The sequence below is a fragment of the Sturnus vulgaris genome, chromosome 11, assembly GCF_052056855.1.
Source record: "Sturnus vulgaris isolate bStuVul1 chromosome 11, bStuVul1.hap1, whole genome shotgun sequence".
Lineage (NCBI taxonomy): Eukaryota > Metazoa > Chordata > Aves > Passeriformes > Sturnidae > Sturnus > Sturnus vulgaris.
In genome coordinates this window covers 17,224,974-17,248,037 of record NC_142253.1, presented here as the reverse complement: position 1 = coordinate 17,248,037, position 23,064 = coordinate 17,224,974, and the positions used below count along the sequence as shown (strand labels likewise).

The 23,064-nt window shown below is 37.4% G+C and overlaps 2 protein-coding genes across 4 annotated transcripts in view; one reads left to right on the top strand and one right to left on the bottom strand.

The window, feature by feature from the left end:
- CENPP (centromere protein P) overlaps positions 1–23,064 on the top strand; it is a 111,934-nt gene that overhangs the window by 28,113 nt on the left and 60,757 nt on the right. The window lies entirely within an intron of this gene.
- On the bottom strand, positions 1,041–10,349 carry OMD (osteomodulin). 2 transcript variants are annotated; one of them, XM_014869741.2, is made up of 3 exons: positions 9,916–10,349; positions 6,661–7,616; positions 1,041–6,121 (listed from the first exon to the last, which is right to left on the bottom strand). In XM_014869741.2, exons 2-3 carry the CDS (start codon positions 7,592–7,594, stop codon positions 5,802–5,804), a joined length of 1,254 nt encoding a protein of 417 aa, XP_014725227.2. In that variant the 5' UTR covers positions 7,595–7,616; positions 9,916–10,349; the 3' UTR covers positions 1,041–5,801. The 2 variants fall into 2 exon arrangements, with proteins under 2 accessions (XP_014725227.2, XP_014725228.2); XM_014869742.2 differs by having other exon boundaries at positions 9,929–10,324.

Sequence of the window (23,064 nt, the reverse complement as noted above, 5' to 3'; positions counted from 1 at the left end):
GGGCACAATGCTGGATTTTCTTTTGTGTGAGATATTTCTGTTTCATGTGGAAAGTAACATATTGGAGGTTCCTTGGCATAGCTCTTGTGTGGAGTGTGATTGGAACACCTCACAGTGTTGACCAGCTGCTCTGCATTGGAGTCGTTATAATAGAAAAGATTTTATTGAGGAAAAGACAATTACTGCACCAGCCTGATAACATGTACCTAATAATCTGCAAGCAGTGAGAGATTTACTGTTAAAGAGGGGAAAAGCATTAAGTGAGGTTAGAACTGGACTCAATGGTTCTATTTTTGTTTTCTCCTTTTGCAACCTAAAAGAAATAACTTTTTGGAATGGTTCTCTACACATGTTTTTTTTTCAAACACAGGCCTTTTCTGCTTGATGTTTGTGGGATTAGTTCTACTTTCTAAAACTACTTTTATCTCTTTGCTGCTGCATAAATGTGGGATTTGAAACTTCTCAGACTCCTTCTTTCCCTTCTGTTTTTTGTTGAGGTCCTGACAGAGGGTGTAAAAATAGTTTCAAGGCAATTTAACACCAGTAATGATGATGGGGTTGCATTTATTCTGGGAGCTAAAAGTATTGCAGAGGGAGGAGAGAGCAATCTCCTGGTTCTTCACTGGTTTGAGAACTAAGGTGGGGCTATAGAAGAGTCATTTTGTAAAACAAAGTCAAGTCCAACTCAGCATCCTTAAGGGATGGAGGAGGGTTCAGAGGTAGTATTAAATGTAAACTAAATGTCATCATGTCCTAGAGAGAAAATTTAGAACATTCTTCAAGATTCAGAATCACTAAAGAAATAGTTATGCATAAACACCTCCAGATTTTTATGAAAAGTTGCAACTATTTCCAAGGCTCAGTGAATGTAATTAATTTAGGTCACTGTTAGGGCCACCAGCTGCAAAATGGAGACAGCTGAAAAATGACCTACTGATTGTATGAACATCCTTCCATATGTTTCTGATTTATAATCAGAATTTTTTAAGGCTGAAGACATTACCTTTATTTCTTGCATTTCTGGAAATGAAAAACTCCTTTTATTGGCTACTGTGTTATAAATGAATAAAGCACATTGCAAAAATCATGCATAATATTAAACAGAAATCAAACTATGGTTAACAAATAGAAATGATAACCAGAGTAACAGTGCTATTTACCCAGAGCCCTCTGTCAAACACATGTTCTCTTGAACTTTGCTGTGTGACATCAGTTATATCCTGAAACAAAAGCCAACCTACTGCAATTTATTATAATTTCTTAGAATTCCTTCCAAAATTGGCATTACTTCCTTATGACAATACCATCATTTGTTGAGAGCTGTTACTATGTCCACAGGGACATTTGAGTCAGGGCTCCAAGAATCATTGGCCTTATCCATATTTTACTTCAGTGTTCCAGGCATCTGTTCCTTGTGTTGTTCATAGCATCTGCTTTCCTCTCTGTGTTCATGGCTCATCTTCACATTTATATTTTCCTTGTGCTGTACTTTTAGAATAGGGAAAGGTCGATTTTTTTTTCTCTGTAGATGATTAATTAATTAATTAATTACAAGATTGTTTCTATTTATTTTCCTTTTAAATGAATTAGGTTGTTAGATATATGAATTTTGGGCAAAATAGTTAAAAACATTAAAAATGCTTGTATTTGTGGAATTCCATAAGTTTCAATAGTGTATACACAAACTGGCTTGTAGCTGAATAGTTCATACTCTTGGAGCAGTACTGGAAAATGATTGCGAAATCTCTTCAATCTGTATTTTTTTTGGTTAAAAATATAGTATGTTCCCCTTTTCAGGTAGGAAATGCCTATGCTTATAGCTCACAATGATCAGGTTGGGCAAAGAAGGAAATGGATTTGTATTGTGAAATGTGAATGTGTTAAACTAAATCAGAAAATGTGAACTGTAAAACATCTGTTTTCTATAAAGGAGCCTCTGCCCTCATCCACATAACTTTTATTATCAGAGTACTGAAGCAAAATGTAAAAAATATTTATTGGGAAAAAGCAAAATACATTCCCACTTTTTTGGGCTAAAGGAAGAAATATAGACAGTTGGATTAAACTACTCTTATTTATCTTTCTTTTGATTTTTATAATAACTTCTTATGACCAGCACTTTACCTGAATTGCTCATGGAGATGCAGAGTTAAAACCCAGCTCAAGCTTTGTTTCTGTATTTTCTGACTGTGCTGTAAACAAACTGAAAATACCAGTTCTGAAAGTACCAGAGCAAATATGTTTTACAGTGTATCAAGGCAGTAGAAGTGAGGAGCAGTACCAGCATGGGTCAGGATAGTGAGAACATAGAACTTGATGTGGAATTAATTAATAAAGATTAGTGAACAATATCCCGTGTCCAGCAATGCCCATAAACAGATGCTTTGGGAAGACAGAATAGAGCAATCACATATGATCCTTGTCTCTAGCCTGTCTCCAGCTGTTTGCAGCACTTTTGTACCTACTGTGTTTTGTTTAGCAACCTTTAATGCATCTCTTCCAAGGAACATAATTACTGTTCCAGTCTTTTCTCAACACAGTGTCTAAAGCTGCTGCTGCAGCCACGGTGTCCTCAGGCACATGGGACATGAGAGCTTCGTTTGGTGGCTCCTTCCCTTCTACTGGAGCAATCAATCCCTCGACCCTTGCTGTCAATGTAACTAATAATTTTGTGGGTATCTTCTGTATCCCCCCAAGCCATTTCTTTGCTGAGCCCTAGTGCATTCCATGTTGTTGATATAGAAGCCAATCCTTACCTTTGGTGACCTTTCTCTAATCCTTTTCCAATCATGCCCTGTATAATTACACCAGTTACCTGAGGCTTTGGAAATCAATACTGCACTTAATGTCTGAGTGAGCCACAGATTTATGGCAGTGTCCTGATGTCTCTTGTTTTCCATTTGTCTCTAGTTACTCCCTACATTTGAGCTTCCTTTTTATGACTCCTGAGTGCTGAGCCAGTGTTTTCACTGAACACCTAAGGCTACTGAGACACTCCTGAGTCTTGCTCTGAGTGATGTTGGTGAGGTCATCCTTCGTTAGTTTTAATGTGGAACTAAGATCATCATTTCCATGGACATCACTTCTCATTTAACAGTGATGAGCTCCATTGGCTGTTTTAGCATCCTGAGAACTTTTGCAGCCCTTCTTTAGCAACACTTAGCAGTCATTGTTGGCATCTCACTTCTCAGCCTGGTTTGTCTATCTCTTGCTAGCATTTTAAATGGAATGAATTCCAGCACAGGCCCTTTGCAAAGTTCCCACCAGTGAGATCCCCTCCATAGTAAGAATTGACCATTTATTCTTAGGCTGTTTCTCATATTTTATTTGATTTTTATTTGTGATGTTGCCTGCTAATCTGTGGCAACTGAATTTCCTTAAAAACCTTTAGGAGTTTTTGTAGGTTGTTTGGATCAGGATCTCCCTTTTCCACATCCTTCATGACTCCCTCAGAGAACTCCAACATATTCACAAGGCAAAAACATAATGACTTTTACAGAACACATCCCCTATGTTCCCACAGCAAATTGCACTCAGCTAGATATCCATTAATCCAGTACTTTATTATAAATTCTCATTTCTCTGAGGCTACCAAGTCTATACTTCCCTGTGCACTGTAAAAGCCTTTCTGGAATAAGTGTCCTATGTGCTACTGATGATATGAGAATATTAATTGAAAGAAAAGTCAGTTAAAATAGTTCTGCTTGTAATACAAATTTCATGTTCCACCTGAATGAATAAAGTGTAATAAGAGAGCTCTGAAGTTCTCAAAAATTTCCAGTTTGACTTTGAGAAATGCATATAGCATCAATATTTTGACTTCTATTTTAAAACTAAAGCTAAGCTTTGTTTCTTAAATGTCTTTAAAAAGCAGAAAGCTTGTGATAAAAGATGTAATATTCATACTATGGCAAAATAGTGTTTAGTGTTATTTTATTTTTAAAGCTGAGCAAGCTTTTCAAAAAAGCCTCTTATTTTAGATTTGCATTTTTTGCACCATTCACTTAAAATCTGAAATAGCTGAAAGGCTCCCGAAGGTTAATATACTACATGTATATATTAATAAAGAAATGAAGTTATAGATATATTTAAATTCTTGTATATACTGTACATAAATGATATTGAGTGTTTAAATGAAGGAATGAATACATGCATGTGTTCCTTATTCAGAAACCCAGAGATGTTTGCAGGTGATAAACGTTAATAAGGTTTTTTAAAAAAGCAGACAAATTCTGTAGCACTGGATTTGTGGGGTGACTATAAAACAGTTTGCTATGAATACTGGATCTGTTCAGAATGCAGATAAGAAAAAGGGGAAGGAGAGAGGAGGAGATTTCTCGAGTTAGTTGGCTGAAGATCCACAAATTAATAACAGTAGAATAAATGTTGTACCCACAAATTTTTAAAACCAGTTGTCCTTAAAGACTACATATATTCTTAAAGTTTATATTAATAGCTTTACAATAAATCTCTTTCTCTTAAAAAGAAGTCATTAAGTATTTTCATTTTCTTAATATTTCAGTTGATACATCACTAACCATAAGAAGGTGGGCCTAAAAAATTAACTGAAATTCTAAGAGGAAAAAATGAGACCTGCCTAACTTCTTAAATTCTAATAGAAATCTGATTACATTGTACTTAAAGTGCAGGACAACTAAAAACACTACATAAAATTATGCAAAGTTGGTAGTATGATATATGGATCCATCACTTGCAAACATTTTATTTTGCTGTTATTTAAGCTCTATCAGGGAAAAAGTGCTGAAAAATAAAGAAGTGATTTTAAAAAAGGCAATAAAGTGCTCTATAGTGTTATCTTCCCCTGTAGTTATCTGGATCTGTTCCTAGGTATAAGATATAACAAACGTTTGTATAGTTCAAAGTTCTCTTCAGGTTACTTAAAGCAATGTTGAGTCTACTTTGAAGCAGAATACAGCTAATTGGTATTAGCTGTGCAGAGGGATAGTCTAAATTAATAGTTTAAAAAATCTGCAATGTTATTCTTTCTTCCTGTTCTGCTTGATGAATGCTAAATGCAAAGATTACATTACATTTCTATGTGTCTTCTAAAATAACATGGGCTGAAGCATAGGGAAAATATAAATGCTAATGGTTTGGTTGTGTTAATGAACGTGCTTTTCCCTAGATCCCAGCAGCTTGCTGAAAGATTCTTTTTTGCCTGTGTTAGTAATAAGCTGAAATCTCCTTTATAAGATTGTGATAGTTAAAGGACAGCCAAAGAAGTGAATATTATAGTACAGCTTGTCAGGACACTTGAAACATAATATGGGGAAGGTTTGAAGCTCCATATTTGATGTCCTCATCCAATTAGAAATTGGGAGATGTGGAGAAACCTTGTAGAAATACTTTGTAATCTCAATCTCTTGTCCTTTTCTCTAGAGCATCTCTTGGCTTCTGCTCTCAGCAGTAGGATGTAGAGCTGGATGGATTTTTGGCCTTAATCACCTGTTCCTATTGAATTATGACACTGATTTGTGTTTTAGTAATTTTGCAATTGGGTCACTTTAGAACAGAGAAGCTTTTCAGGTCAATTTTCTTTCACTTTGTCTGCTCACCCAAAGGTGAGCCCATCATCAACACAGGTTCTGTGTCAGACCTTTATCTAATGCTCAGTTGAGTGCTCTTTGTTCCTACACCAATAATAGGACATTTACCTACTTTAAACTCTTATCTCCACAGATGCATCTTGAGTATCCCAAACTGCTCAGTTGTTCTAGGATAGATATGAATAACCCAGACTAATGAAAAGTTTCCACATATACTTATTAACAGTGATTACTTCAGTGATAGTAAGGTTGAAAGTAGCTGTCTTCTGCTTCATGATCTTCTTCAGTTTCTTGATTGAGCGTTTCTTGATTGTCTTCTGCTTCCTGGAATTCCTCTGGTGTTAGAAAGCGGCGGAACACTGGTGTTCTGAGCTCGGTTGGCCTGCTGACAGTGACATTTTGCTCTCCATAATAAATGGTTCTGATGAGAGGGAAGCAGAAGAAGGCATAGGTGCTGATGGGGCTCGTGAGCTTGTTCTGATCCACCCGTATGTAGGTTAACTGCTTGATGTTCAGTGGGTCCAGGGTTGGACACATCACAGTAACATTGATGGCTGTGAGAGAGGGGAAAATATTCATTAAAATGCAGCAAGTGGTTATGGTTTAGACTATTGCAAAAGTGAAACTTATGTTTTGATATTTAAAATTGAAAATGTTTTTGTGGTGTACAGTAATATAACCCTTCTCTATGTTTTAAATCAGTTTTGTAAATGACAATAGTACCAGTTTGGGGGCTTGCAAAATACAAGGTTTCGAGGTAAGGAATTTGTAATAACTGTTTTATGTGAATGAAGTATTTTCGTAATTCCTTTTCTCTGTATATTTTTATCAGTTGCCAAATCAAAAGCAATCTTCAAAAAGATTTTAGCTGTTACATGAAAAACTGGTATTAACTTTTACAAAGAACTGTGAATTTGAGGAAAGCTTCAAAAATTAAATCCTTCTCTAATTTCAAATTGGTCTCAAATGACTGAGAATGTATTTATATTGCATCCCAAGAATATAGGATGATATTCTCCCCACACTCCTCCCACAACCAATGCCAAAATCCACTAAGTTTATTGCTTTTTATGACGTTTAACCATCAACCTACTTTCAATTTCATTGTCTTCGATGTACAAATGCTGCAAACTTCTTGGAATATAGAACACTTCCTTCAGTTTGTTATGTCCAAGATTAAGTTCTAGAAGGTTGGGTAGATTAAAGGTGTTTTGTGGAATGTTCTGCAGGTTATTGTAGGACATTCTTATAGCAATGATTTGGGGAAGTCTGGTGAAATAGTTTTCTGGAATATAAGAAATGGAGTTATTTTCAAGAGAAAGATGCCGAAGTGATGGTGGCAGGTCAGGAGGCATTGTCTGTAATTTGTTGTTGCATAAGTTGAGCTGCATTAAATTTTTCATGTTTGAAAAGGGTTTTTCTTTGAATACTGAGTCATCAAGTAAGTTATTGCAAAGGTCAAGCATGGTCATGTTGGGCAGTCCTTGCAATGCATTTCCAGGTAAGCGGGAAATTTTATTGAAACCAAGGAGGAGCCTCTCTAGAGAGCTGGGCAGAGGGAATGGAAATTCTTCTAATTCATTATGTTGTAAATGAAGTTGCACTAAGTTCGAAAGTTTGGCAAAAACACCATGATCAATCATATGGAATTTAATATTGTTGTAGCTGAGGTTAATTTCCCTTACAAAGGTAACATTGGTGAATGGTCCTGCAGGCACAGCTTCAATGTTGTTGTTTTGCAGATAAAGTTGTTGGACATGACTGGGGATATTTGGTATTGCCTTGAGTTGCCGGTGGTCACAGTACATGGATAAGGGAAAAGCTGGTGGACAAAAACATTCTTTGGCACACTCAACTGGAAAAGGAACATGAGGAACTTCAGCTTGGGTATTTGGGTTAAAATAATATGGAACTTGATGATCTGACTCCCCACCATATTCATCCTCAAAATCATAATCTTCATACTGACAAAGAACCAAAGCAGCCCAGAGGAGGTGGAGGATTGACAGGTGACTCAGAATCCCCATATTTAAATTTATATGTTATGACCTGTTGATGAGAAGAAACATTAAGTTTTGGATAGTTATAAAGTAAATAGCAAAAAAGTTTTAAGAAGCAGCAGTATATAATGAAGTAAGTAGAATAATGCCTTTTTTTGGCAACTCTGTCTGTGGCATTACTAGGAAACGCAAGTTTTGATCTGCACTTTCCATGTAAAAAACATAAACAAATTTACTGTCCTTGAAGTAAACAGAGGTTTTCTGGTCTGACTACAGACAAGGAACAACTTTCCACTTCTGCTGTACTTGGTACTGAAGGGTACCATAACAGGATTGTTTCTATAAAGAGAACATTAAAATAGATTCCTTGGAAACATTGTATATTATGTAAAATAGAAGTTTATGGGGCTTTGAAAATTGTACGTTCTGTGACATTTTGTGTTGTTTTTCTGTTTTCCACAAAACACAACTGATTTACTACTGTGTTAATGATGAAATAATGTGATTTTTCTGTTCCCATCATTTATTTAAAGCTAGTACAATTTAACCAATGTGCACTGCACATGGTATAAAATCTTTAGTGGTAACTTTTCTTTGTAGTATTCTTCTGCTTCTGTAATAACCATATGATCTTTATAGATGTGAACCAATTTACCTTCCAAGTACCCTTCTGACGTGAAACCCTGATGCTGTAAAAGGCAAATAATTTTGCAGGTCAAATTTCTGATGCTCAAAGCTGGTCTAACATTTTACAGTACTTTATGCAGCTAAAGGAACCTTGTAATTTGTCAGAATGAGAGTCGTTAATCATGTCAAGTGAATCATGTTTAATTTAAGGAGCAATGAGTCAAAATGTTACATTGCAGGTCAAACTACAGAAGTAATGGAAAAATTTAAGAGACTTTGCTCAGTATAGTACAAGAACCCTGAAGCAGAGAGAGAAAAGCAGTTATTCTCGTTTTTTTTCATATATGTTTTGTAGCCAAGGGACTCTGTGAGTATTTGTTTACTGAACACTATCTGTAACAAAGGAGATGAGACAAGTGGTCATTTCTGATGATTCCTAGTGGTGATTACCTAATGCGTGATGTATTCTATGAACTGAACAGGAAAGAGAGAATTCTAAGGAGAAAAGTAGTAACAAACTCTTGGAATTTGAAATATCTTTGTAATTGTGCTGTGTGACACAGAGCCTGTGTGTGCCAGGGGCTGGGTGTCACCATGTGGCATTGCCTAATCTGCATATCTAACTTCGCATTTGAATGTAGTCAAGTTTCCTAACTGATGAAAACCTGAAAATCGGGTTTGTCTGGAGTCAGGAACTCCACTCCAGGTAGGTCCTTAGCAAAGCCAGGGACTCCATATCCCTGCAGCACTGTGGGATGTCTGGGCTAATTAATCAATTAGCAGGGACACATCCAGAGCTGCATAAATGCACTGTGCTGGGTTGAGAAGCAATTCTGTGCTTCAGAAGGAATTCATATTTCACATTTCAGGCAATGTATATCAGAATATCCTCTAATCAGTCCAGTTGGTGTCTATCTAAAATCTGTTTCCAACTTCCACGACTGCCCTCTGGTTTTGTGGAGCAGATCCCAGTCTGTCCCCGTTGCCTATTTCATACTTTGTTTCCTTTTGATTTCTCTCTCTTCAGTTGCAGTCCAGAACTTGAGCTTCACCTTCTGGTTCTATTCTCTCAGCACTTCTACTCCATGTCACAACATTTCTAATTAATTATTTTTGTTCTCAGTGCCACAATTGTCCTTAAAAATCAGGAGGGACAACTCAGGAAAATCTCCTCACTTTGGCATAAGGCCTTTATGGGATCGATCTACTTGCTATGTGGACAATGTGAAGAGAATTCCCATCATGTCAGATGAAATGATAAATAGAAGTAATATGTACCAAAGTCTCCCACAGGTTTTATGGAGAGAGAGGAGCTGGTTTTGGGGAGACATTTTGATACTTTGGCTGTAGCTGAGTATCTTACCAGTAGAATAGTAACTGTCCTGCCAGGCTTGCAGGTTGTGTCTCAAAGCACTGAGACACTGACACCTCTTCATGAAATATCTCTAAGAATCCAACTAGCTTTAAAACACTCATGTCAGGTGAAACTTGATAACAGGAAATGCAGGTCAGATGTGCACAATATGATAAAACACATAAATACAAAGCTGAAAAACAATAGAAAATCTTAAAAGCTTGATTCTCTACCATCTTTAATGAAGTCAGAGCTCAGTAACTGTATTTGTAAGCAGTTTATTTGCTGAAAGCTATATATTATATAACATGCATGAATCATTCTTCATTGAAAAATAATACAATCAGTTCATTTTATTCCTGCTTACCAAGAAAACTTACTCTTTGGAAGTCGGAGAAGTTCTGGTTGTAGAGGGCAGCGAATTCTTGTGCTGGTGAAATCATCTGAGACATAGCCTACCCCAGCTGGAGGAACAAAAGGTCTGTCTAAGCCATATTTTGTGGTAAGGAGCCTTGCAGGAAGGCAACACAAAATAACAGCCTTGGCCCCTCTTCTGATTTGCCAGTAAAATTAAAAAAACTGCTTTGTGCCACATCATCACTTGCTGTAGATGCTGTGTCATAAGGCTGTGAAGCAATTCCTCCTTTTGTTCAAATCTCTCCAAGACAATTGGCAGGATTCTTTCAGTTACCAACTCCCATTTACAAAAAAAAAGAGAATAATACTTCAAAAATGATTACAGAGGTTATTAGTTCATAGTGCGGGTTCAGCTGCAGTGATTCAGTTCTTCTTTGTATTCTGAGGATGAAGTTAAGAAACAGTGAAAAAATTACCCTTACCAAAATCAAGGGGAAGCATGTACTATAAATAAGCTCTTATAAACATCTTCCTTGTCTATGTCCAATCTTCTTCCTGCAAAGGATTTGTTCCATAACTGTGCTGTTGGTGTGGGGGTGTTAAAGTTCAGCATTCACAGTAACATTCCAACATCTTTTTTGTTAAGTTGTATAGAAAGAGCATAAATGTTGTGAAAAGTGTAAGTATGAAACATAAACCATTTTACTTAAGAAAAATATTGCTTAGGTTTTAAGAGGAATTAAAGAAAGAAGGTACAGTTATCTGCCTTTGTTGCTATATGATATCTGTGATATACGCAGAAAATGGAGAAAATGGACAATTTTTTTGGTATTATTTATCCAAAGCATTTAATTCTGCTTTTGGCTTAGTAAAAAAATTATTTTATTTCAAAATCCATTCACAAGGAAGAATCTGGTTCTTAAAAAAGCCTTAGAAGAATCATAATATTTTAAAAAATGCAGCAACAAGTTTACTTCTTGTGTCTTTGAGCTTCATGAAGCTGACGATTTGCTCAACCTTCTCAAGTTTCTTCTCTAATACTGAGGACAAGAATATGGTTAAGGAGATAAATAATACATAACTAACATTCAGGATGTAAAGAAAAGCATCAGAAGTCATGACCAAAGGACTTTTTTTTTCATATTGTAGGAGTTGGCAATACTGGAAATAAACTTAAGTAGTCATGTATTTATGTAGGGAATGCAGAATACAAGGGAGAGGTTGCAAGAGAGAAATTAAAACTCCATAGTCCTTGATTAATGGTCCTACAAATAGTTGAACAGCTACATTGTACCACTAAATCAAAACCAGTAATTTTTTTTTAAGTAATTAATAGAATACATACACAGTGAGAGATGAAAAAAGCCCCACCAAGTTTGTTATGACCAGTTAGTAAAATGTTACTGGCTGCCACAAAGTATGGTTATTTTTTTTAGCACAAGACAAAGGACATGGCACATATTTTTGGAAGCTTTGTTCTAGTAACAATTGTAACTAAAACATAGATTTTATCCAAAGATAAAAATTAAAGTTCCAATTTCATACCTGATATTTTTCTATTGTTTTCTACTACTGATTGTGTCCCAAAGTCTCTTAAGCACTTAGGAGATCTAAAATCTCATGGTGAATTTAAAAATCCATGGTGGCAGGACAGAAGAGTCTGTCCTTTGAAAAATTGTGGTAAAGTTCTTGATTTGAAGCATATTGAGCTGCAGAGGCTGATGCAGCTCTAGCCATGGAATATATTAAGACTCAGTTCCTGTTTTATTGCAAGAGTTGTTTTGGAGACAAACAAGTCTATACTTTGTGATCTTGGTCAAATTGTGTGGTTTGATCTTCATTTTCATTTGTGGTGTGGTAGGAATTTCCTTACAAGGCAGATAATGAGAGGATTAAATTTAGTATCCTTCATGTAAGACTTCTTGTTTCAAAAGCTCTGAAAATTTATTGAATTTTCAGCATGTTTTTTCAGTTTTAAGAATGCTTTGGAAGGAATTATTTTTAATGTTGATTTGGGATTTTTCTTTTTTTATCATTTTATTTATGCAGTTGTGATGCAAAGTGGGATGTATGTTAAGCAAGAAGTCTGAGTTGGCTTCAAGCTATTTTATTTTCTTTAGCTAAACTTGGATGGATCCTTTTTATCAATTAAAATCTTTGGAATTTCACCATCCATTAACTACATTCAACTTCTGAGACTTGTCAGCTTTTTCAATTTTGTTTCTGAGCTGAAATCACAAGAAAGGCTGTTCTATTATTTTATCAATTTAGAGGGGTTTAGCTAGTTGAGTATGGTCTACTGAACACATTTAAAATTTCCAAATTTTAGTGCAAATATTCTTGGGATAAAGTAGAAAATATCACCAGTGGCCTTGAGGTGAGTGGAACTGAGACTGGCCCTGATAAAAAGTTATAAATATTTTAAATTAATTGGCCTTTTCCTTATATTCACTGTCTTACTATAAAAGATTCTTGGGTTTCTTTGTGTTTGGTGGGTTTTTCTTGGTGAGTTCTTTTTTCTTTTCCCTCCAAAATTTATGCTGGTCCATATGAAGTATAAAGGAAAAAAAGAAAAGTGCATTTTGTTTATAGAGGGTTTAGGGAACTCAAATGAAGCCAAGCTAGGGAACTTAGACCTGAGGATTGTGTTGGAAGCTTGATCTTAATAGAATTGCAAAGGTCTTGCTCTGGCCCTGCTATCAGATGTCTGAAAAAAAGAGCTCAAGATTTAAAAATCCTCAGTTGACAACTTTGAAGGAATTCCGTGTTTTAGATAAGAATTGGTGATGTTTGTTCCTATGAGTGAGGGCACAGTAAAAAAGGGAGTGCAGAGTCAAACCCAACGAGGAGCTGTGAAGGTTGTAATTTGGTTGCTCAGAGAGCCTGTGGGTAGGAAACAGCTGTAGGCAATGGCACTGAGGCTGGGCTGCACTGTAGGCACAGAAGCTCTTGGCATCCCAATTTTCAGGTCAGCCACCTGCAGCCTCTGTGAATTCCGTGTATGATCTGCAAAGATCCTTCTTACCTGTGCTTGCCATCGACAGAGCTGCCCGAATATTGGGACGAATATTTATTTCTCCTGTGCCAGAACTCCTCTGGAAATTCACTGACTGCAGTGTAGAGCTCAGTGAGTTGAGAGCTGAAGGTCTTGTTCTTGCAGAAGCTCCAGCCCAGCCCTCACCCTCAGTGACTTTGGTGGTATTCTGCTCTTCATGGAATGGAAAATCATTCCAGGAGCCTGTCCCTGTGGGAACGTGTGTTTTTAAAGGTTATGGAAAAGGGGCCACCAAATCATATCAACAGAGCTGAGACAAGGCCTAAACTGTTTAGAAAAGCAAAGAAGGACAGAGCTGTGCCCCGTGTGGGGCTTTCTGTTGCCTCTGACCTGAACCTTGTTGTGTGGTCCCTATTTATTTCCCATTTAGTAGGTGGTATTACAAGATCAAAACTCTGGCAATCCACATCTTGTGCAGCCTGTTTTCAATGTTTTACTTTGTTTTGCTAAGAGCTCCTGGGAAGAACATGTTGAGCAACTGAAAAACAGTTGAGCTTATTGACCTTGTAGCATGGGAATTAATATAATCTCATAGGAAATTACTGAGTAACTTCTACTAATGAACAGTAATACACTGAATTTTTAGGGCTGAATTCACTAGAAGCAATACATTAGGAAGCTCTGATCTCATTAGATGATTGGTTACACTTGTGCATGAACATGTGCAAGGAACAATTGGTACTGCAAAAGCAAAGTATCAAGTTTCCTGGCATGTTCAAATTTATAATATGTGAGGGTTTTTGTATGACAATATCAATTTATGGTAGTGGATAATTGACTTTGAAGGACTGACCGAAGAGGAGGGATGTAACATTTTTCTGAATATATAGCTGTGTTAGAAATCTTAGAAGGATTTAATACTGTATTGAGAGAGGTTACTTTTTAAAAAATAGATGGATTTTACTTTCTACAGTAGAGGCATCTAAATAGTCCTCATCATGTAGTGTTTCTACTAACACAGTAACAAGTAGTCATAAACAATTTATACTGGAATAATAAAACAAGTTGACAATTGATGTAAGCAGTATTATCTGTAACAAATAGTGTCTGGTTACTCTAAAATACCCTGAATTGTATGAAATTCTAAATCTCTGCTGAGGGGAGTCACTGTTGGTCAGCTGACACTTGTGTTTTTAGTAATTGAATATCTTGTTTAATAAATATGCTTTGCATTATACTTTGTGTTTTTATACAGCCTGCTTTGGTTGTTCCAAGATAGATGACTTTGGGCTGTGTTTTCCTCCCATGTGGAGTTCTGGGAATAGTTGTCTGGTTTTGCAACCACTGTTTACTGGTGCAGGTATATTCATTTTCTTGAGGCAGCATTTGCACTTGGATCTCAAACTTTAACAGAGTTGTTAGTTTGCCCGATTTGTGTCTTATATAAAATTATATAAATGACCACAGTATATGACAGGTGTCTTGCACTCACTAATAAACATTGTAAATAAAAAAACACAGTGTTTAGGAAGGGAGGAAAGTGAGGAAGGTAATGGAGCTGAGTGTCTATTCCAAAGCAGGCACTTCTCATTTATTTTGAGCAGAACTGCTGACTTCAGTGCCCTAAACTAGTAGATGTCTAAAAGAGATTGTGAGTTCTACCGTAATAATTTATTTTAATACCTTATTCATTAGCTTGTTTCATTCATTTATAGCTAAGGACTTCTTGCAATTTTGGTTAAAGAATTAGAAAATGTGCTTGCAGCTTCAGGTTGTTCTCAGGTTTGTATCCAGTCTGAAAATCATATGTTTATAAGCTTTTTAGGCACTTCCAGGCAAAAATAGAGTAGTTGTGTAAGTTATTTGCCAAAGCATTCCTGAATGATCATGAATAGGAAAATGTTTTGCATTAGCAGAAATTTTCCCCTTGTACGTGATGGAAAGTGCTTCCTATTTACTCTTTTAAGGGTGTTTAGGAGTGATGGTCTGATTCTACAATAACTACAGAATGTGTTTCTTTTCTTAAATACCTATTGTTCTAGAAATATTCAAACAAATACAACTGTCCAGCCTGGTGGTGCCGAGGATTTTTCCAGGCAGCCTCTCCTCTCTCTCCTGTGGTCTAGAAACTGAACATTGGCCTTAAAATGGTTCTGAATTTTTATGATCCCTTCTTTCTTAAAGAGGATAAATCCTTTCCTTTTAACACCAACCTTGTAATGCTGGCACCACATTGCCTTTATGGCCTGCAGTGCAGTTCTACAGCCAGAATCTGTGACTTGGAAGCTTTCACAGAAACACCAGGTGTTATTACACATCATTCTGTGCCCTGGCATATTGTCTTATAAGGAAAGATATAATCTCTCTACCCTTTATTTCCTTCTGTTACTCTCCATTTTTATCTCCATTTTGTTAGGACTTTCTTTAATATTAATGCTCCCTTGGAAGCAATGTTCGTGCCTGACATATAAAATAAATGTGTCTTTTGATTTATAGGCATTAATCAAATCAAAAGGGTTTCTCTGTAGTTTGAATAATTTGTGATTCACAGCTCCTCCTTGGCAGAGCTCAGGGGGGTCTTATTTGGATCCAGTCACTCTGGCTGGAAGTTGTTTCTTCTATTACCTGTTCTGTGAAGACTTGAGCAAGGCTTACACTTAAACCAGCACTCAGAGAATCACAGAATAGTAAAAGCTCATCGAGTTCCATCCCCTGCCATGGCCAAGGACACCTTCCACTATCCCAGGTTGCTTCAAACCTTGTCCAACCTGGCCTTGGACACTGCCAGGGATGGGGCAGCCACAGCTTCTCTTTCTATTTCATTGAGAGGAAAAGTTGATCTGGGCTTTGCAATCCGCCCCCTGGTAATCTGGCAAGAGTGTCCCTGTTCTGTCTTGCTTCTGACCCCTTCTCTTGCCTTGTCCTATTGCTTTTTGAAGAGTGGAGTAAATGCCTCAAGCTGTTTGTAGCCAAAATCTAAACATCCATAACGTTTTTGTTCTTAAAAATAAATTATTTTTAAAATATTAACTGGATCTTAGTGAGGGGTTGGCATGAAATCAGTGCTTTGAGTGATTAAACTTTAATAGAACTGAGCTGATAGTGGTAGCTCCCTTTTAAAATGTCAGTTTTAATGCAAGACAGCTGCCCAGATCTCCCTCCACATCTTTGCCAAACACTTGGCTTAATGCTGAAACTTCCAAAGAAGTCTGTGTGTTGTGAAGGCAGCCCCAGAATGGGGACTGGGGTAGTTCTTTTGACCTGCTAATGACTGAATTAGATACTGGGTTTAGCCATGGTCACATGTGTGAGTGGAAAGGTACATTTTAGAAAGACACAACAGTGACTTTACGAGGCAGTTGCACATCTGACAGATGTGTTTTCCATGCTCACATTTTCTCCTCTTCTCAGGTTCCTGTGCATTCTGATTTTGGGAGGGAACTGTTCAAGTGGGAAGCATACATTACCCTTTCTGTCCTAAGCACCAGGCACTAGAAGCAGTATGAATCCATAAAACACAGTGTTGCTAAGGCAAAGCATTCCTAAAACAGCAGTAATGAAATATTGCCTTACACATGTGAGCTCCAATGGAACGCGCTCAAGGAAAACAGCACCAAGAGTTGTAGTTAGTTTATGGTAAGAAACATTTTATATTTTTAAAATACTCACTTTGTTTGTGGCTTTATCATAAATAATGATACAGGGCTTTTATATAGGGTAATTACATTTTTCTTCCATCTATTAGAAGGAGGCATTAAGAAGGATATTGAAGATTTGAGTTTAGATCAGACTTAGTTTCTACTTTTCTGAAATAAATGATTGTGGGTTTGTAAATGCTAATTGTTAAGTGTGGTCCTGACAGGAAAATCAAGGGATCTCTTGACATGTTGGTTAAGAAGATGCTTTTGAGGTCTGAGTGTGATAATGGTAGTGTGAGGTTTGAAGTGTTTGTTCCATATGGAATCATGACAGATTTTATCTTCATATCAAATATCTCAGATTTACAAGCCACTGTACAGGAGTATAGTTTGTCAGAGAGATCATTAACTGCCCAGGTTAGGTAGGTGTTTGCATGGAAAATGGCTTCTAAAAGCACCTTGATTCTTTAATCTCAGAATTCATCCCTATTACAGGATGGCTCTGCTGGTTCATATTAAAGGATGGCATTATGCAGTCAGGGAATATGGGAGTAAAATACTCTACTTTTGTATTGACGTTTAGTTTTGCTGTATTTCTGAAAGTTATTTGGCTTTCTTTTTCTATGTTAGTAATTTTTTTAATGGAGTTAAATCAAAAGTCTTTTTCCTTGTAAAAATTAGTATCTGAGGAAATATAGCAGTAATATTTATTTACAGGAGGGTAACATCTAAATAGAAATGGAATTTATTAGCTTAAAATATATATGAAAACTATGCATTCCAAAATGCTGAGTAAGCTTTCCTGAAGTTATTAATTTTTAGGTATTAATCACTAAATTTTTCTTAGGCAAGTAATAATTAAGCTGCATCACAGTATTGCTGATGGAGAAATTAGTATAGAAGTTGCTTTTATTGTTCTTGCAGAATCCTAGATTATTCTATCACTTCTTTAATCTGGGCATCTTCTCACGAGGTTAATACAAAAGTGGTTTCTTCATGTTAAAAATTAGGCCCATTTTACTGACTTGTGACTCCCTCATTCAGTCTATTCCTTGTTTCACCCTGGAGAATAGAAAGAAGATAGAGATTGACAGAAGGATAATAATGGTGACTGGATGTTCTTGGTGGCCTAAAAAAGATACAAATTTTGGTAAAATAGTATCTTTTAAAATGGCAGGCCAGTTTTTCACAAATGAATTTAGGTGTTCTGTGAAGAGTGTTTCTGGAAGAAAAATAATTTCATTGGTCTTTATGTCTAAACAGCTTTTGGAAATAACACCAGCTGAAGAAATAAGAGGCAAGTCCATGCTTGTGTCTGTGACTTGCTCCCTCTCTGTCCCTCTGGAAATTTTCCATCCTCTGGCAGCCTGTCAGCTTGAGATTTTTTCCATTCTTAGCAGAGACTGTAACTCCATAACAGTTCCTGCAAATGTAATTGTGAGGAGAAGCTGTTCCTTTCAATGTTGCTGCGTGATTCTGATGGAAACCTTGTGCAGGTGATGGGTAGCACACGTGGGATGAGCTGGCTGTGTGACTCTTCTCGAGGGGCTGTCTGTGCATGGGTTTATTCTGGTGCATCCAGGCTTGTTAAATTCCCTGCTGCTGCACAGGGAGGCTGGGGCAAGGCTTGGCTGCCTGTGGAAATGTGTGAGATTCTCATCAAAACTGACTCCTCAGTGCTGCTGTGCCAGAAATCTCATCGTGGTCACATTTCCTTTGGACAGGGATTTGAGACAGGAAAGTGTTGATGCATAGGAAAACCTGGCTGTGTGGGGTTCCCACTGCAACCACAGCAGCACAGTGGTTAAATCCAGAGCCTGACTGTTCACTTGGGTAGGAATGTTCATATTTTATACAAAAAACTGCAGCAAAGGCTGGCTGTTGGCAGCATGTTCCATTGAGCCAGTCTTTTACTGGCTCACATGGGCTTTGAAAAACATCCCAACTTGCTTCAAAATATTGATTAGATTTGGAGGTCTCTTAAATATCATGCAAGTCTTTGTTTTTGTTTATTTCATACATAACCTTGTCTTCCATCTCATGTGATTCATTGAGTATGGAGGGTAAATCTTGCATTTATCTTAGCAGATAATTTAGACCATGGTATGTGATACGTGGCATTTGGAATTCGAGTCAGATTTTCATTTACTCCAGAACTTTTCCATATGTTTCCTATTAGCAGCTTTGTTCTCAAATCTCTAGTCTCCCCAGAAAGGAGGGAAAAAGTTCCAACACAAGCCCAAGAAGCAATGTTAAATTCTAAGCATAGAGACTGAGGAAAAAAAATAGCCTTTAGAACACAATTTCATTATTTTTAGTTTAGTACTGCTTTTATTATCATGCTGCTGTTAAATTCTCATCAAAATGAAATGAAATGAAAATATTAATGTTTATTTTGTCAGTTGTAGTGTACCATAGTTTTTCTGGATAAACAGTGCAATATTTTAACTGGCAATTGAATGAATATGGAATGAGTATCTTCAAGAGATAACAGCAATTGCTTTTTAGGACATGGGTAAATGCTTTTTGAATTTACATTAAATTATTCTAAAGTTGCTTAACAGTGAACTCGTATCAGATTTTCTATGCACAGCCTGGTTTAGGTAGGTGAGATATTTTGCTGCTTTAGTAAATAGATATGAAGGGTTAAAAATTTGCACATCTTAGTTTATATTTTTCAACTGCTCTGGTCTGAGTCATTTCACTCACTTTTGGGAAATGCAGGTACAGGAATTCCTACTGGGATTCTCATGAAACATTTTGGAAATTTTCATTATGTTTAAAATAGCCAAACTTTCCCTTCTAAATGTTTATTAAAAAAGAACCTTTTATCTTTGTCACTTATTTCACTAGGTATCTTTTAATCCTTATTACCAATTATAACCAATTTTGACACAGGATAGAGAGAAATATTTGTTATTAACTTGTGAAAAAGAGCAGCTGGGCAGAGGAAAGTGCTCCAGAGAGGTCCTTCAGCTGGGGAAGGGACAGTTCCAAATCCTGCTTAGTAGCAGCTGGAAGGCAGGAGAGGGCAGAGCTGTGAGTGAGCCCTTGGCACACAGCTGGCTCTGGCCTTTGGCAGCACAGAGGTGCTGTAGTGTGAGGAAAAGAGCAGCTGGAAGGACCTGAGGCTTGCACAACTCAAATCCATAGGAATCCAAGCTTCTGGAGCTTCTTAGCTCTTGGAATAACTTAGTGACAACAACACTGGGAATGAAGAGTTGTCCTTATCCCTTTAAAGCAGCCCAGGGTACTCTGAGCCATCCTTCCACAAGGACACATTGCTGGCTCATGTTCACTTTGCCCACCAGGACCCAGAGATCCTTTCCTGCAAATCTGCTTTCCAGTCAGCCACCAGTGCATGGGGTTATCCCTCACCAGGTAAAAGATTTTGGGCTTCCCTCAGCTGAACTGCACTGAACTGAGCTCCTGTTGGCCATCGAGAGTCACATATCTGTCAGCAGGGAACTTGAGGGTGATCTGCCCTGTCAATAATGTCAATAATGGAGATGGGAACAGGCAGGAGCCAGCACTGATCCCTGGGGTACAGTGGCAGTTCCTGGCCTCCAGCTGGAGTTCACTACATGGCCTCTCTGTGCTTGCTGCTTTCCAGCCCATTTTCAGTCCACTGGCTGCTCATCCAGCCCAAGCTTCATTGTGCTTTTAGGAATTTGCAACTCTTTGTTCTTAAGATCAGGCAGTGAGATCCAAATAGCTGTGCTTTTTCTTTGTCCAGCTGTCCTCTTCTCCTTCCTGACACCTCTAGCCAGTTTGTCTGATAGACTGAATTCCTGCAGGTTTCATTCTGGGCAGAGCAGAATGAACTATTAGTACTGGAAAAAGGAAATAAAATAAACACTTCTTCACTTACTTTAACTCAGTCTAGCAGCAGAAAGCACCCAGGTCATATGAAAGAAAATGTGTTTTATTGAAGGTATGTTTTGATTTACATTGTGTATGTTTACCACAGCTGATGGGAAAAGTTAAAATAATGATTTAGTAGTTTCTTATATTCTTTAAACTTTTTGTATCTTATAAAGTTTGCTGCTCTTTGTCTACTAATGCTGCAATATTCTTTGTATTGCTATGTTTGAAGTACTGCATTAGGTAGCTTGATATTGGGAAAAGAGGTGGGGAGAAGACTTGGAAAAAATGAAAGTATTCCATCCTTTGGTGATTTAATGGTGTAGAACAGGATACAGAACGCAGGGTTTAGCAGCACTTAGAGTACTTTAGTACTCCAACAGGCCTTTCTGCTTAATCAGTGTTTGTGACTTTTACTGGGCTCTTCCTGTGCTCTAACAGTCTTTATCATTTATTCTTTAGAGTGATTTTTCCTTCTATTTGTAGCAACAGGCTGCCACCCTCTGGTACAATTTGTTAACTGTTGTGTAAGGACCTGGCAGATTTTCAGAAGAGAGAAGCCCTTTAAAGTTTGAAAATCTTAGATGGAATAAATATTAATTTTTTTTATTAGGCAAATGTAGATACTTGTACAAGGAATAAGTAATGAGAAGACTCTTCAAAAGATTTATATCAAGTTTCTCTTTCTCCCTCTTTCCTTTTCTTGTAACATTTGTAGAGAATGTAAAGGTGGAGTTGATTTCTTGACAGATTTTCTTCCCATCTGCTGATACTGAAATGCCTTGTTCTGTGGGAAGATCACGGAATGCCAGTGTGTTATCATCAGTTAATTACTATTCTGCTAATTGCATTACTGTCCATGTTCAGAAACCATTGTTGAAATTGCATAAAGTGCATTTTATATCATAATGTTTGTGTGCCACTGACACATCCACCTGGGTCTTTGTGAAAGCATGCTAAAGACACAAGGTGTGGAAATTATTAGTTTTATTACCACAAATGCCAGCTGAAGAATGATATCTGAAAATAGCAGAGGGTCACTGAGCATTGAGCTCTCATTAGCCGTGCAGGCACAGGGCAGGGTGATTACCAGAGGGCTCTGGGGAGTGCAGTGACCCGAGCAGGCAAACAGGGGCACAGCAGTTCACACGGGCAGGGCTGCAGGTTTCCTCCTGCTAGTACGGTTCTTTATCTGTTGTCTCTGTTGACTGATTCGTTTCTGTGGTTTTGTTAGTAATGTTTTTTTTCCACAGTCAAAAACTGCAGTTAGTAATAGTAGAACCATCCTAAAAGGATGTGTCTGAGCAGACCCATTTCTGTGCAGAGTGTTTGAGTTCAGCAGTGGCTCCAAGGGCATTGCAGGTGAAGCCTGCCTGCAGTGTGAACAGCTGAATTATCTCCTTTCACTAGTGGCTGAGCATAGGGAGCAAGTTGACAGACTAAGAAGCATTAGGGAAAGTGAAAGGGAAATAGGTTGGTGGAGTTCTGCCCTTCCATCCTTGAGGGAGGGCCACCAGGAGCCAGAGGACTCCCAAACCTCCCACTGTCAGGCAATAGGAGGACACCTGGTGGATGAAGGGGAGTGGAAATGAGTGCAAACCTAAGCAATTGATAAAATCATTTGGAAATTACTTATTCAGAGTGAGGGTAGAGGTAGTTTCTTTAAAAGTAGTGCTGCAATTTCTTCTGTGAATGTTTTATGTATCCATGGGTGCTGACTGGAGAACGAGTTTCTCAGTCTGGGTGCATGGCCAGAGGAAAGAGTGAGAAGGCAAAAGGGTTTTTAAGGCTCTGGAAGGATAAGATCAAGACTATATGGTCTTCTATTTCTTTATTTTTACAAAGCTTTCTCATTATAGTGGGAATTCAATAGCAGACTTAAAATTTGGTGAAAGGCAAGTACCTGTAAAGAATTAGAGAGCACGAGGATGCAGTTCCTGTTTTCCATTGCATTAACCCCAATTAGGTAAGGAATTGTTTGCATTCTCTGTTGTGTTTCCTTTTAAACCTTAGCAGTGAATTAGTGTAGAATAATGTACTACACAACATTGTGAGTTTGTTCTTTCAGTTAAGCTACAGAATTAGAATCAGCTTTTCTGCTGGTGTTGACATTTCTGAAATGATATAACTAATATAGCAGGAATGTTTATGAATGCATGTAAATCAACTGTAATGTTTTTTCTGTTATCTATTGTATTTACTAACATTGCATAGGGTTATGAGTTGTTTATGGTACTGTAAGGCAGGGGAGTCTGTCCTTAAGGGAGTGTTGGTATTTCCTAGGAAATACACTCCTTAGAAACATCTCGAGGGGCCAGGAATAGAAAGATGTTTGGTCATCAACAGATTTCAGGTTTTGTGTTCTGTTTAGTCTTTTGTTTTTATTCTGCTTTGAAGTGTGTTACAGAATTTCTATTTGCAAATACTGTTCTTCAGTAAAAGCCTCCCCTGGTTCTGCTCTGCCTCCTCTCTTCACATAGGTTTGTGTCTTGGCAGCAGAGTAACAAATTATTAACTGCCAGGAGATCAAGCAGATGAAAAGCACTCAGATATTAGACTGGATGCTTATTGCACAGGGTACTTAGGAAGGCTGAGAGACTGGGATTGATTGAGCTCTTTGTAGTATTTTCTTCTACGAGTCTGTGCCATCTCCCAAAGTCTT

Coding starts and splice junctions, on each gene's coding strand:
- OMD (XM_014869741.2), bottom strand. CDS start 7,594: ATGGGGATTCTGAGTCACCTGTCAATCCTCCACCTCCTCTGGGCTGCT. Junction 6,122..6,660: donor CGAAGACAATGAAATTGAAA/GTAGGTTGATGG, acceptor CCTCTCTCACAG/CCATCAATGTTACTGTGATG.